We start from the raw sequence: 14,272 nt of genomic DNA on the forward strand, positions 1-14,272 counted from the left end.
CTTTGTGCTGAAAGAAATTACATTCTTATTTCCATCTTTGGAAGTGATTCTCATTATCTTCCATATACTTCACACCTAGGTTTTCATTCCCACGATCAAAAGGGACCAAGAGCCTTGGAAGCAAATCCAAGTATTAGTGAATCTGATTTAAAACGGACTTTATTTTTTTTTCTCAGAACAAAATGAAGATCATTCTAAAATATCCACAAATAAGAAAAATAAAAAGAAAACAACCAAAATCTCTCAATAAGAAAATTAGGAAATCAGGGTTATTCTCAAGTTAAGATGATGGCAGGCTGAAGCAGAGACTCTAACTGTCCCAATCCCCTTCTGGTATTCTCTCAAAATAACAGAATATTTATTTGGTATGTAGCCATCCAGAAGATATAGTATTCTTAGCTTGTCTGCACTTAAGAATGACAACCTGACTGAGCTGTGGTGTGTGGGAGGTAGGTATCACATGGCAGCTAATGGGGACCTTGCTGAAGAGAACACTGGCACAGGGTAATGCCTCTGCCTTTTACATCCTTCTCCTTCCCTCTGATTAGAATGCATATGCTGGTTGGATCATGGGTATAAGAGTAGATCCAGGCCCATTGCACGGTCGTGCTGACGGTGCAGGGCATAACTGTGCAACATCCTAAGGAAGGTGGTGCTCAGAGCTGGACATAGCTGAGGTCCCTAACAATTGGGAAGCCACAGAACTGGCCCTGGACAGCAGGTTTCTTGATTTGGTTTATGACAATAAAACTCTGGATGATTACACTGCTCTTACCATGCGTTTTGCATTGTACACAGCCAAATCTAATTCTAAGGTGAACAGGAATGTTTAGTTGTCTCTTCCTATATCTGTACTGAAATGAAGCAATACATATAGAATTTAGGCATCTCTGGGACTAGGAATGTGGTCATTGTATACATTACTCTTAGAAATGTGTACATCATCATACAGTCTCAAGAAGCTTGAGCAGCCAAAGTGCAGATAGCAGTCATGATTAGTAGGGCATGTAATAGGTGTGGGTTTTTTTTTCTTTTTTGGGGGGTCAGTATGAAAAGCATTATCCATAAAAGGAATAAATAAAACACGTAGATTTTTTCCTTTGCTTTACAGTTTCCTGGATTTTCTGAAAATTGTTAATGAGCATGTGCTCATGTGTTTCTATAACAAAAAAAAATCAATTTAAATGTACAAATAAAAATGATGTGACACGGGAAGGTGAGTAGGGGAACAGGCGAAATATATAAAGGGGATTAAGGGTACATTTATCCTAATGAGCTCTGAGAAATTAATAGAATTGTTGAATCATTATATTGTACACCTTAAATGAATACAACATGTATGATTATACTCCAATTAAAAAAAATGATACAAAACCTTTCATAGTTCACTCATGCTGAACCTGAAGTGTTTTTGTCTGCCTGATCTCTACCTCTCATCTAATGGTCTGAACCTGGCCAGCCTTGAAGTTCATTTAAGTAATCAGCTTTTCAGTATCTTTCTTTTTTGGTGGAAGTGACAGCTCTTTCTCCTAATCCCAATATCATTTCTGGCAACATGTAATACATCACTTTTTACATTACACTATTACAATTAGTAAACATATTCCATATCTCTAAGAATTAGAAGGTTATCTGGAGCATATAGTTCTTCTTTGTCTTTATACTTACCTATTCTTCTGTTCATTCCTGTGTTCACTGACTCAATTAACAACAGATTGGAGATCTCTCTATGATATGCAAGATATTGTACAAGAAACAAGGATATATGAGGGAAAAAATAAAACATATTCTATGCATTCAAAAAATGGTCTAACCATGGATAAAAGGAGACAGTGTGGCAAACAGGTGAATTTAATATAATGTGGTCATTTCTAAAGGAGAGAATTGTGTACAATGATAAAGTGACAAAATATTTAATTTTACTTCAGGAGAGAGGCTCTCACAGAAGTGGTGACTCTTGAATTCATTCTTTATGAAGACTAATAGGCATTTTCAGGCACATGAGGGGATGAATCTTGTGGGGAGGGGAGGGCAAAAAAACTACACGTGTCCCCAAACAGTGAAAAAGGAGTATAAGAAGGAAAGTTCTGTTTTGTGTAGTTAAAAGTACAAAGTGTGAGAAGAGTTTTGAGCAGGACCAGGGACATTTTCCCCCAGTGCTTTTTTTTTTTTCCAACGTTTTTTATTTATTTTTGGGACAGAGAGAGACAGAGCATGAACGGGGGAGGGGCAGAGAGAGAGGGAGACACAGAATCGGAAGCAGGCTCCAGGCTCTGAGCCATCAGCCCAGAGCCCGACGCGGGGCTCGAACTCATGGACCGTGAGATCGTGACCTGGCTGAAGTCAGACGCTTAACAGACTGCGCCACCCAGGCGCCCCTCCCCCAGTGCTTTGAACACAGTATCGATTGAACAAATGTTTGTTGACTGTTACAGTCATAGGTACTATGCAGCAAACATTGTGACCCTACACTGCTTGACCTGACCATATCTTGTAGATAGGGCATTGAAAGCCTGGCTAAGTTACAGAATTGCAATGCACTGCCTCAGTTTCCTCATTTTCTCAGACAAGAAGGCTGAACTAATTCTTTTAATGACTAATAATGTGACTTTTAGAAAGGAATGTTATTGGTAAACGTCTAGGTCACTGCTATTTTCTTAGGCTGTATTAAAAAGCTTGGCTGAATTCAGTAAAAGTGTTTACCTCAATGGTACGTCTCATCTTACCTAAGGAACAAGTCACCAAAAATGGTGACCTAGCATGAAATTATTTATTCCACGAACCAATTTGAAATAAATGAACAGTATATTAAATGATCATGAGAAAGGAGGTTATAGCCTCAACTGAGAAGGATAAAATTGAATATTGTAAATATTTATTGATCACAGTAAATAGAACACTCCTTTCCTTAGAAAATACAAAGAAAAATTAATACATCATATTTTTAGATCTGTTTACAAAGATGTATAGATTAGGATACAAACATATTTCTAAAGGCTTTTTGCAAACTTTACAGCACTATCATAGCATGATTGGTTTTTCAAGAATGTAGCTTGAGATTCATTGTGTTCACCAAAGAAGGAAATTACCTGCCAAATGGTAACTAGCACTATTTTTTTTCTACTTGGAGGAATATTCTAGCTTCTATAGTCAAGCAGTTTTAAAAATAAATGCCAAGCATTTGTAACAGATTTTTTTTTAAGGAAGAGGTACCACTGTGTTTTCTGAAACTTTGGATCTGTTGCATTCCAAGCAAACTACACTGAGCAAGGGATAAGGAACCAAATTGTCATCAACACACAGATCAGGGTCTAAAAAGAAAAGAAGTTCATTTCATACCTTCAATAGGTTTTGGTACAAAATGTGATGAAGGCTTGGTTTTCTTCACTCTGTTTCCCTTCATAATTTGACCTTCTTTATTGAGTCCTAGAAACCATGCTCGGCCTGATTCCTGCTGACGATACAGTGTAGAAGAATAAATCACATAGTAGTTTTCAAATACAGATTCTTTAAATTTGCATTCTGGAGTGAAAACATCCTGCAGAAGAAAAGGAGATACAAAAGAGAGGACGGATTTAAAAAGTTAACTAGCATATGCTTAAATGCAATGAACCTGAAATATAGGTTCTCTGTTAAGAACAAATCAGAGGCAATAGCACATAATTTCTGATAGCACTTGGTTATAAAGATACATCATACAAAATCAAGAGGCAAGATTTCCTTTCTTTTTAAAAAAAATTTTTAGAAAGTTTATTTATTTTGAGAGAGAGAATCCCAAACAGGCTTTGTGCTGTCAGCACAGAGCCTGATGTGGGGCTCGATCTCACAACCCTGAGATCATGACCTGAGCTGAAATCAAGAGTTAGACACTTAACCAACCACACCACCCAGGCATCCGAAGATTTCCTTTCTAGACAAACTTTCCTTCACAGAAGACAACTATTCAGGTTTGAATCACCCATTGGGCTAACATCATTCAAAGCTGTGCCCAGATCTGGTGCCAGTAAAATCTTTTATAAATTTAAGAGAATGACTATTGCACATTTTAGTGATCCTTATCATATAAAATGTATCTCTGGGAATCAAAATCAAACACAACCACAGCACCCGCAGGCTCATAGATGTTTCTGAAGGGACCACCTTATATGTACACAAAGTTACTATGCAATCAAAACTTGTTGCATTAAATCACCAGTACACTACCTCTTTGCTTAATGTCAGTAACTTTCCCTTTCATTTTTCTGTAACATTTTTTAAATTTAGTAATTGAAATTTCAGGTATAAAAACAAAACACCCAGAGATAAGCAGTAGAAAAAAATATTACCACTACACTGTGTGATCTTCAGTGAAACATAGAATAAAAGTTGAATTCAAGATGGAATCTTAAATATCTTCTATTTCAACCTCATCATTAGTAAGTGATATAGCCAAAAGGTTATATGATTAATTCAGAGTTACACCAAAAAAAAAAAAAAAATTACTGCACCAATGCCAGAACTCACATTTATTGCTTTTAGAACCGCTGCCTCTCAAAATCACCTTTTCTGCCCGAGTCTTGTTTAGTGACTTACAATGAAATTTTATAACCAATACAATAAAATCAAATCCTAACATGTCAAATGGACAAAGTATATTCCATGGAGAGAAGAAATTCCTCCCCTTCTAATATAAGCAGAAGAAAAACAATTGTGATAACATCTTCTTTAGCTATATGTAAATAAGAATCCTATATGCAAAACAGATTCACAATCATCCCTGCTGCCTTTGTGATGTGCTGGAAGAATCTCTTCCTTGTAACCCTTTAAGTGTAAGGCCCCAATGGTTTCATGCAGTTACACCTGTAGTTAAGTGACTGAGGAATATGTGGGACTAAAGCTGCGTGAAATCATGTCCTTCTAGGTGATACAGACTAGTCCCCTAGCTTCCTTTGCAGAAAACTACAATGACATGTCGATGGGTGCTGGTGAAGGCCTTCAGTGACAAAAAAGACAATGGTTAAGACGCTTTCTTAATTTAAAATGGTTCTAAAATTACAGAGCAAAAAAATGAGACTACAAAGATGGGAAGGGGAATGGAAAGGTGGTTGTAAACATTATGTATGTGTATATGTGTAATCTACACATACATAATATAGATAGATAATATATATTATTGACATATTTATAATATTTATATGCATATCTATTTATACTATATTGATAATAACACTATAATGCCATAGGACACTCTCAATTTTAAGTAAACGTACTGGCTTAAGAATCAGAGAAACGAAAGACTAAAGACCACTTCACATCTGCTACAATGGCTGTAATGAAAAAGATGGATCATAAAAAGTACTGGTGAGGATGTGAAGAAACTACAGCCCTCGTCTACTGCTGGTGGGGATGCAAACAATGCAGCAGCTGCGGAAATCAGTTTGGCAGGTCTGCAAAAAAGTTAAGCATGCAATCACCATATGATCCAGCCATTCTACTTGTAGGTACATATCTAGGAGAGATGGACACTCACGTCTACACAGAAATGGGTACACAGATCTTCACAACAGCATTATGCATAATGTGGAAGCAACTCAAATATCTATCAATGAATGAATGGATAAACAGGATGTGGTACATCCATACAATGGGATATTATTCAGCCACAAAAAAGAGTGGAGTACTGATTCATGTGACAATATGGATGAACCTCAAAAACATTATGCTAGGTGAAAGAAGCTGACAGAACAGGCCATATATTGTATGATTCCATTTATATCAAATATCCAGAATAGGCAAATCCAGACACAAAAAAATTAGATTACTGGTTGCCAAGAGCTGGGGGTCAGGTAAATGAGAAGAGAGGAATTTTGTATGTTTGTTTTTGTTTTGTTGTTGTCTTTTTTGGGGGGAGATGGAAATATCTTGATATTAGATTAGATAGTAGTGATGGCTGCTGATTTGAGACTAGCCATCATACAACCTCATAAAACCCACTTCCATCAAAGATAATTACTACATTGTCTTGTATACATGATTAAAAATAACAGTTTGATTGAGTAAATGATGAACTACGAGGTTTATGTTTGGTTTCGCAATTGTTTAAAGTCTGTTCTTGAAACAGTAAAAGTCCAGGATATTGGGCAGGAACATGAGCCAGGAATAGCATTAGGCAGGGACTGGGTCTTGAACTTCTGAGCTGGTGAAGGGGGATCCCAGACACAGCACTCAGGTCCGAATGAGAGGTGAAAAGTCAGGGTGCCGGGGTGGATCAGTTGGTTAAGCATCCGACTTTGGCTCAGGTCATGATCTCACAGTTCAAGAGTTCGAGCCCGATTTCGGGCTCTATGTTGACAGCTCAGAGCCTGGAGCCTGCTTCAAATTCTGTGTGCATCTCTCTTTCTGCACCTACCCCTCTCGTGCTCTCTCCCTCTCTCTCTCTCCCTCTATCTCTCTCTCTCAAAAATAAACATTAAAAAAAAGAAACGGAAAGTCAAGTGGAGTACCCCATTTAATGTCATTCCAAGGGGGCCACAGAGTCAGAGTTCAGAAATAAGGCAACTAATACCTGGCTAGGGCAAAACATTTCAGGTGGAAAAAAATGTCAGAAGCTTAGTGTAGGCACTTCTAGAAATAGTGAGGGAAACAAGAACACTGAGCAAACTTGGACAATCATTCTAAGTGCAACCTTTACACTATTTATATAATTTCAACATAAATACAAAGTTGTACATTTAAAAATTTACAATACAGTTGCTATTATCATTCTTTTAGTTTTTTTTAAGTTTATTTATTTATTTTGAGAGAGTGAGAGAGAGACAGAGAGACAGAGAGTGTGAGAGGGAGAGGGGCAGAGAGAGGCAGAGAGAGAATCCCAAGCAGGTTCCACACTTTCAGTGCAGAGCCTGATACAGGGCCCCATCCAACAAACTGTGAGATCATGATCTGAGACGAAATCAAGAATCAGACACTTAACTTACCCAACCACCCAGGTGCCCCAATTGTGTAATGAGAAATGAAATGTCCAGCTAGTTAGAATAAGAAAATCAGAATTTTGCTTCTGGATCCATACCTACTCGATGTGAGACTTTAGGTAAGTGATTAATCTTTGAATTTTACATATGCAACTATAAATTATTTTACGGAAAGTAAGACGAAGAATGTGGAAGCATGTTGTAAGCTTTCAGAATTTACAAAAATTCCAACTCATTATTCTTCTTCAGTTTTTATTTATAGCAAGAAAAATACAATCAATCATGTAACTAGACACTTAATTCTGTGTTTTTGTCATAGAAGTTTATATCTGCTGCAGCATCCAGGGCCCTAGGCTGTAAGTTAAGCTTTATTCTGCATATATTACTTCCACCATACTAAAACAAATTACACATACATACTTGTTTAAAAAAAATATCTAGGGGCGTCTGTTAAGTGTCTAACATTGGCTCAGGTCATGATTTCAAAGTTTGTGAGTTCAAGCCCTGCCTCACGCTCTCTGCTGTCAGCACAGAGCCCGCTTCAGATCCTCTGTCCCCCTCTCTCTGCCCCTCTCCCACTTGCTGTCTCTCTCAAAATAAATAAACAAATAAACTTTAAAAACATTAGCTAAAGCTTTCAGCAAACACTCGGGCAGCCACAGACATTCAGAAGAGGATCTGAGGTTAAAAAGTAAGTGGGTTCACAACGACAATAAATCTAATGTGTAGTGGAGACGAATAGACTTCAGAGCTAAAGGTGATAAAATCCTGGATTACCTTAATCCAGTGCATCTAATTAAAGCAGAGCAATGAACAAGTATAAAAAGGAGGATTTTTTCCATCTTTGAAAGATTAAACAGTCATATTGCATCTCATAAATTGTGTTCATATCTATTATCCTGAGCAATCAGTTCAATGTAGGTACATAGCAAGATTTGTAAAAATATTTGTTGATGAAATAGAAACATCTCCACATGTGCATCATGTATATAGATATGTGGAATGCTTTATTTTTATGTTTATTTTCCACATTTATTATACAGAACCTTTCCAAATCCTACAAAAACAAACAAAAAAAGTTAAAAAAATCTTTCCAAATCTTAGGTGTATTCAACTTCAGCTGACCTGGATTTCACTGGAATATGAATATGACCTTTGATAGGGTCCCAAAATTACTTTTGATCACTCATTCTTTTAGTAGAATTTGCAACGAAAAACAACTGATGTTTTTGTTCTAGCATTGTACAAGCCACTATGTGACCAATTCTATTTCACATTCCAAATGCCTATTCACTCTTGCCTTGTCCTAGAAAATTAAGAATACCTGCCCATTTCAATCCAGATGACAAGGAATGTTGGAACACCACTTAAACCCAGGCCAACTGTTCAGGATTCCTTTCAGTCTCTCCCCACTTCATTTGATTCTCACCTATTCTCTATACAATTTCTCTCTCTGATCCCCAATCTCATAGTTTCATACTCTACCTTGATCCCTCTTCAATACTGAATTTCTTCCTTACTCTTCTCTCTGCATTGATATCCTACACAGATTCAGGCTTCTCCCCTCCAGTCTTAGCATCTGCCATTGCCCAGGATGAGGCCTTTCCTCCTCGGTCAGCCTATAACTGTGCCAGCCTTGGCTCCTCTCACCTTCATTTGAATGGCCCCTCTCACCTCCTTTATATATAAATACCATGAGGAACAAGGAGACAGAAACTGAGGATATTTGATGGTTAAAATGTTATATTTTTTTCATGGTTGGCTATAATTGCCAATTGTGTTTTTATCATATCCAAATTCCTTGACATGCCCATACTTTCCTGTCCTTAAATTGTACTTTCCTCAGGTTGTTCTATTTCTCTATCCAATTGAACCATGACAAACGCTTTTCTCAGTCATTATAGGTAATTGTGAACTTTCCCTCATTTAGTTTCTTATAGAATTGTTTTTTTTTGTAGTATTTAATGCACTTTGCCTCTTGTATTGTGTTTTTTCTTGTTCCTATCCTAGACATTCTGAGCTTTGCTCCAAAACCATGTTCCTCATCAATGCTTATTATGAAGCCCAGCATATTCAGCATTCAATTTATTCTTGTTGAATTAAAGAAAAATATTCTAAGGAAACAGAAAAGACTGTGTGATAAAATGGAATTGAATGACAGTATTGACTCTGTTTCTCTAGTTGTATGGTCTTGGGCATACCACTTAATTTTGATAAATCTTTGTTTTTTTTAATTTTTGTAACATTTATTCATTTTTGAGAGTGAGAGAGACAGAGCATGAGTGGGGGAGGCGCAGAGAGAGAGGGAGACACAGAATCAGAAGCAGGATCCAGGCTCCGAGCTGTCAGCACAGGGCCTGACGTGGGGCTCGAACTTACAGACTGTGAGATCATGACCTGATCCGAAGTCGGACGCTCAACCGCCTGAGCTACCCAGGCGCCCTGATAAATCTTTGTTTTACCATGAATAAAGTGGGGCAATAATTATCATATTAAAACATTTGGTAAAGACACTTAAGATGTGCATTTTTAGTAAATTTCAACTATAGAAAACAATATTGTTGACTTGAGTCACATGGTTGTACATTAGCTCTCCAGAACTTATTCATCTTGTATAACTAAAATTTTGAACCCCTTGACCAACATGTCCCCATTTCTCTTCCCAGCCCCTGTATCCATAATTATACTTTCTGCTTCTACAAGTTTATTCAAAATTCCACATATAGGCTAAAATGAACAAGTCAGGAGACTATAGATGCTGGAGAGGATATGGAGAAACGGGAACCCTCTTGCACTGTTGGTGGGAATGCAAACTGGTACAGCCACTCTGGAAAACAGTGTGAAGGTTCCTCAAAAAATTAAAAATAGATCTACCTTATGACCCAGCAAGAGCACTGCTAGGAATTTACCCAAGGGATACAGGAGTGCTGATGCATAGGGGCACTTGTACCACAATGTTTATAGCAGCACTTTCAACAATAGCCAAATTGTGGAAAGAGCCTAAATGTCCATCAACTGATGAATGGATACAGAAGTTGTGGTTTATACACACAATGGAATACTACATGGCAATGAGAAAGAATGAAATATGGCCTTTTGTAGCAATGTGGATGGAACTGGAGAGTGTTATGCTAAGTGAAGTAAGTCATACAGAGAAAGACAGATACCATATGCTTTCACTCTTATGTGGATCCTGAGAAACTTAGCAGAACATCATGGGGGAGAGGAAGGGGGAAAAAAAAGAGGTTAGAGAGGGAGGGAGCCAAAACATAAGAGACTCTTAAAAACTGAGAATAAACTGAGGGTTGATGGGGAGTGGGAGGGAGGGGAGGGTGGGTGATGGGTATTGAGGAGGGCACTTGTTGGGATGAGCACTGGGTGTTGTATGGAAACCAATTTGACAATAAATTTCGTATTTAAAAAAATAAAAAACAAACACAAAATTCCACACATAAGTAAGATTAAGCAGAGCTTATCTTTTTGCATATAGTTTATTTCACTTAATTTAATGTCCACCAGCTTCATCTATGATTTTGCAAATGGCAGGATTTTTTTTTAAGGCTGAGTAACATCCTGCTATATATGTATTAGTGCCAGTTTTCTTTACCTGTCAACCACCAACAGATACTAAGGTTGTTTCCCTAACTTGGCTATTGTGAAAAATGCTAAAATGAAGATGGATACATAGATATTTCTTGAAGATCCTGATTTCATTTCCTTTGGATATATTCCCTAGTAGGACTGGCTGTTGGACCATAAAGTAGTGTTAGAAACACACACAGAAAGAAAGAAAGAAAGAAAGAAAGAAAGAAAGAAAGAAAGAAAGAAAGACGTTATGCAAAGTGATGGATATGTTAATTAGCTTACTTGTCTTGAATATCTCACAATCTTATATACATTCTCAATTGTCAATTGTACCTGAAAAAAGCTGGAAAAAAATCCAGCATGGGTTATATTCAAACACAACTGAAATAAAAAGATAGATAATGCCAAGTGTTGACAAAGATGTGGAACACGTGGACTTCTTATACATAAATGATAGGAGAATAAATTGGTAAAAAAAAAAAACAAACACATTTTGGAAACTGGGCAGTGTTTGTAAATATAAGTATATCCTATGATCCAGTAATTCTATTCCTGGATTTATACACCAATGAAACCCCTCTCTCTCTTGCTCTCTCTCTCTCTCCCAGAAGACATATACAAGAATGCTCATAGAAATACTATTTATAATAGTCCCCAAATGAAAACAACCCAAATGGCCATCAATAGCAGAATGGATATGTAGTACATTCAGATAATCACAAAATACTACAAAACAGTGAGAATAAACAAAATACAACTGTAAGCAGTAATATGGATGATTCTCACCATCATAATGTGGAGCAAAAGAAGCCAAACAAAAATAACTGCTACACACACTGTATGATTCTATTTACATAAAGCTCAAAAGCAGGTGAAACTAATGTATTGTGATAGAACACAGGATAGTGTTCAGCGAGGGTAGTTACTGGAATGAAGGAAAGGGAGGACTCTGGGATGTTGGGAATGGCCTGCCTCTTGGTCTGGGAGCTGGTTACATGAGTGTGTTCACTTTAGGAAAATTAATTGAGCTCTGTTATAATTTGCACACTCTCCATGTATGTTATTTGTTTTCTTTTTTGATTTTTTAAATGTTTATTTTTGACAGAGAGAGAGAGATTGACAGTGTGTGAGCAGAGGAGGGGCAGAGAGAGAGGGAGACAGAATCTGAAGCAGGCTGTCAGCACAGAGCCCGATGCGGGGCTCAAACCCACGAACCGTGAGATCGTGACCTGAGCCAAAGTCGGTCGCCTAACTGACTGTGCCACCCATGTGCCCCATGTATGTTATTTGTTAATAAAAAAGCTATAGAAGGGTAAAAATGTGGCAAAGATTAAGTAAAATGACAAATGTTACTTTCCTAAAACTTTGCTCTCTTTCAAAATCAAGTTTTTTCCACATAATTAGCTAACATATAATGCATGACAATTTTATACCAATAACAATCATTCATTCATAGGTTGTGGACAAATTTTGTTCAAGATGAAAAAATAACACTTTGGGATCATGTAATTTATTCAATAAAAAATGTTTTCCCTCCAACTCACTTATTCTACTTCGCACTTTTTATTATAGGCCATTATATAATGCACATACTTACATGTTTTATTTAAATACTGCTTGTAAAACTGCCTAGGTTCAAAGTAACCATTTGCAAGTTCTTATGATAATAATAATAATAATAATAAATATAAAATGAACAGAATAGAAAAATACTATTACTCATAACACGTGAAGAAATGCGCAATAAATATTCTCTGCAAAATCATTTGGATTCTCTAAATTTCTGGCTTATTATCCACTAAACAATTTTCCACATTGTCAAACTAACCTTTGGCAAATCAGTTAACCTGTCTGAACCTCAACTTCCTCTACTATGAACTGAAGATACATTTGCTACAGACTCATGGAGCTATAATGATCAAATTACATAACACATGTGCAAGCTCTCTGATACCTATAAAGACCTACACAATCATTTGAAAGTACTTATTTTACATAGAAGACTTGACACCATAACCTTAAAAGTCACTACATTTTAGAGCGATATCACTCACAACTGCTTTTCCTCCTAGTAGCTTTACTTGCAAAATGTATGCTTCCCAAATGAAGCAGGAAGATGACTTGAATAATCCTGTATGGTTAATATAATTAAATGGCAGTGCAATTACAATTTATCTTCATCCCGTGCCTTATAGATTCCCATTTCCTCCTTACTGCTTTAGCTACCATGCTCCATGGGATGAATGTGCAATGGATGAATGAACATTGATAGCACTGCAGCCACTGGTCTCCTTGCCATTTCTCAAAACAACAAGGAGAGCCCATTTCGAGTCCTTCCCAATTGGTATCCTCTGTTCTTGAAAACATCTTCAATAACATATTAACACGGCTTGATCTCTCATTTCATTCAGGTCACTGCTCAGATGTGACTATCTCAGAGAGCTCTCCTGACTACCTTGCATAATTCAGCACCTCCTCCTCACTTTCTAATCCTTTATCTTGCTGTTTTTTCCTCCATAACTTAATACTAGTTGGCATGATATTACATATGGATTAAGCTCCATGAAAGCAAGCACCATGATTGTTAATTTCCCTCATATTCTCCATAGTTGATGGAATTAAAAACAATCTACTCTGAATCAAAATAATTTGCTGGAAAAAAACTTCATGAAACCTAGATTTTTATTCCTGTATATGTGTAATTTGTGTTTAAATTTGGAAGATCACTTTGTCTTAAATTCCCTGTTCCCCTAAGCATAAAGAGAATTTTATTGGACTAAGTGATCTCAAATGTCCCTTTTAATTTAAACTTTCCATAGCTTTAGCATTCATATTCAATAGTTAAATAATTTCTTGAAATTAAGGAGTCTGCATAAAATATTGGTATTTAAAAACAGTGCTTATCTACCAAAAATTGTGGTACTATATTACTATTAAGAATACATAATAGGAAATGTAATCAGAGGAAAAAACCTGCCTATTATATAAGTAGTTATGACTAATGACTTTATGATATGTAAAAATTACTAATTTTTGAAACATACTAAATACAAAGGGCCTTCTCATTTTGTTTTTTTTTTTTCCATTCCAATTAGAAACCAAAATCTAAACTCTTTTTAATGCATAAAAGCATCTCCCTTATTTGCTGTGTTTTTTACTAGGTTGTATAGAAGGAAGAAAGAAATTAAAAAACATGATGATTCTTGCCACACAATTTATGTCCAACTCCAGAGGTAGATACTTCCTTTGGTTATAACTCCAGAGGTAGATACTTCCTTTGAATATTTGGATGTGAAGCTCCTGGTTGGCTAACTTTCTTAATGGCTTTTAGATGTATAGAATTTGAAGATCCTTGGTGTATTAGCAGCTGCTTTGCCAAGTGCATTGTCAGACATAATGATATTCAGTCAAGCAAGAGAACTTTTGTTTTCCATCCTGACAAGAGGCAAAGAAAATGCTAAAATACATTATCTCAAATGAAGCATTTTTTTAAACTGAGTTGCTTTGACTAGAACAAATCTAATTTTATAACTTAAAAAAAAACCTCAACAGATATGGAATCTTTATCTATACACTTTTGAGATAATTTTTACTGGAAAACTGAGCTAATTTCTCTAAAAATAAAGCTTCTTTGTTAACATAGTCCCTGCAATATCTTACAAGACAACAAGGTAAATTTATATCATCATAAAATGATGAAAACTGGTATAATAGAAACAATTTTGGAAGCAGACAGA

General features: G+C 36.4%; 1 protein-coding gene across 4 annotated transcripts in view; it reads right to left on the reverse strand.

The window, feature by feature from the left end:
• Positions 1-14,272, reverse strand: part of FGF12 (fibroblast growth factor 12) — a 561,888-nt gene that overhangs the window by 20,346 nt on the left and 527,270 nt on the right. For all 4 annotated transcript variants that reach the window (XM_058730851.1, XM_058730850.1, XM_058730852.1 and 1 more), the window contains one exon: positions 3,340-3,538. In XM_058730851.1, coding sequence (XP_058586834.1) covers positions 3,340-3,538 — 199 coding nt within the window. The remainder of the gene's footprint in view (positions 1-3,339; positions 3,539-14,272) is intronic.

The sequence above is a fragment of the Neofelis nebulosa genome, chromosome 5 (assembly GCF_028018385.1).
Source record: "Neofelis nebulosa isolate mNeoNeb1 chromosome 5, mNeoNeb1.pri, whole genome shotgun sequence".
NCBI classification, from domain to species: domain Eukaryota; kingdom Metazoa; phylum Chordata; class Mammalia; order Carnivora; family Felidae; genus Neofelis; species Neofelis nebulosa.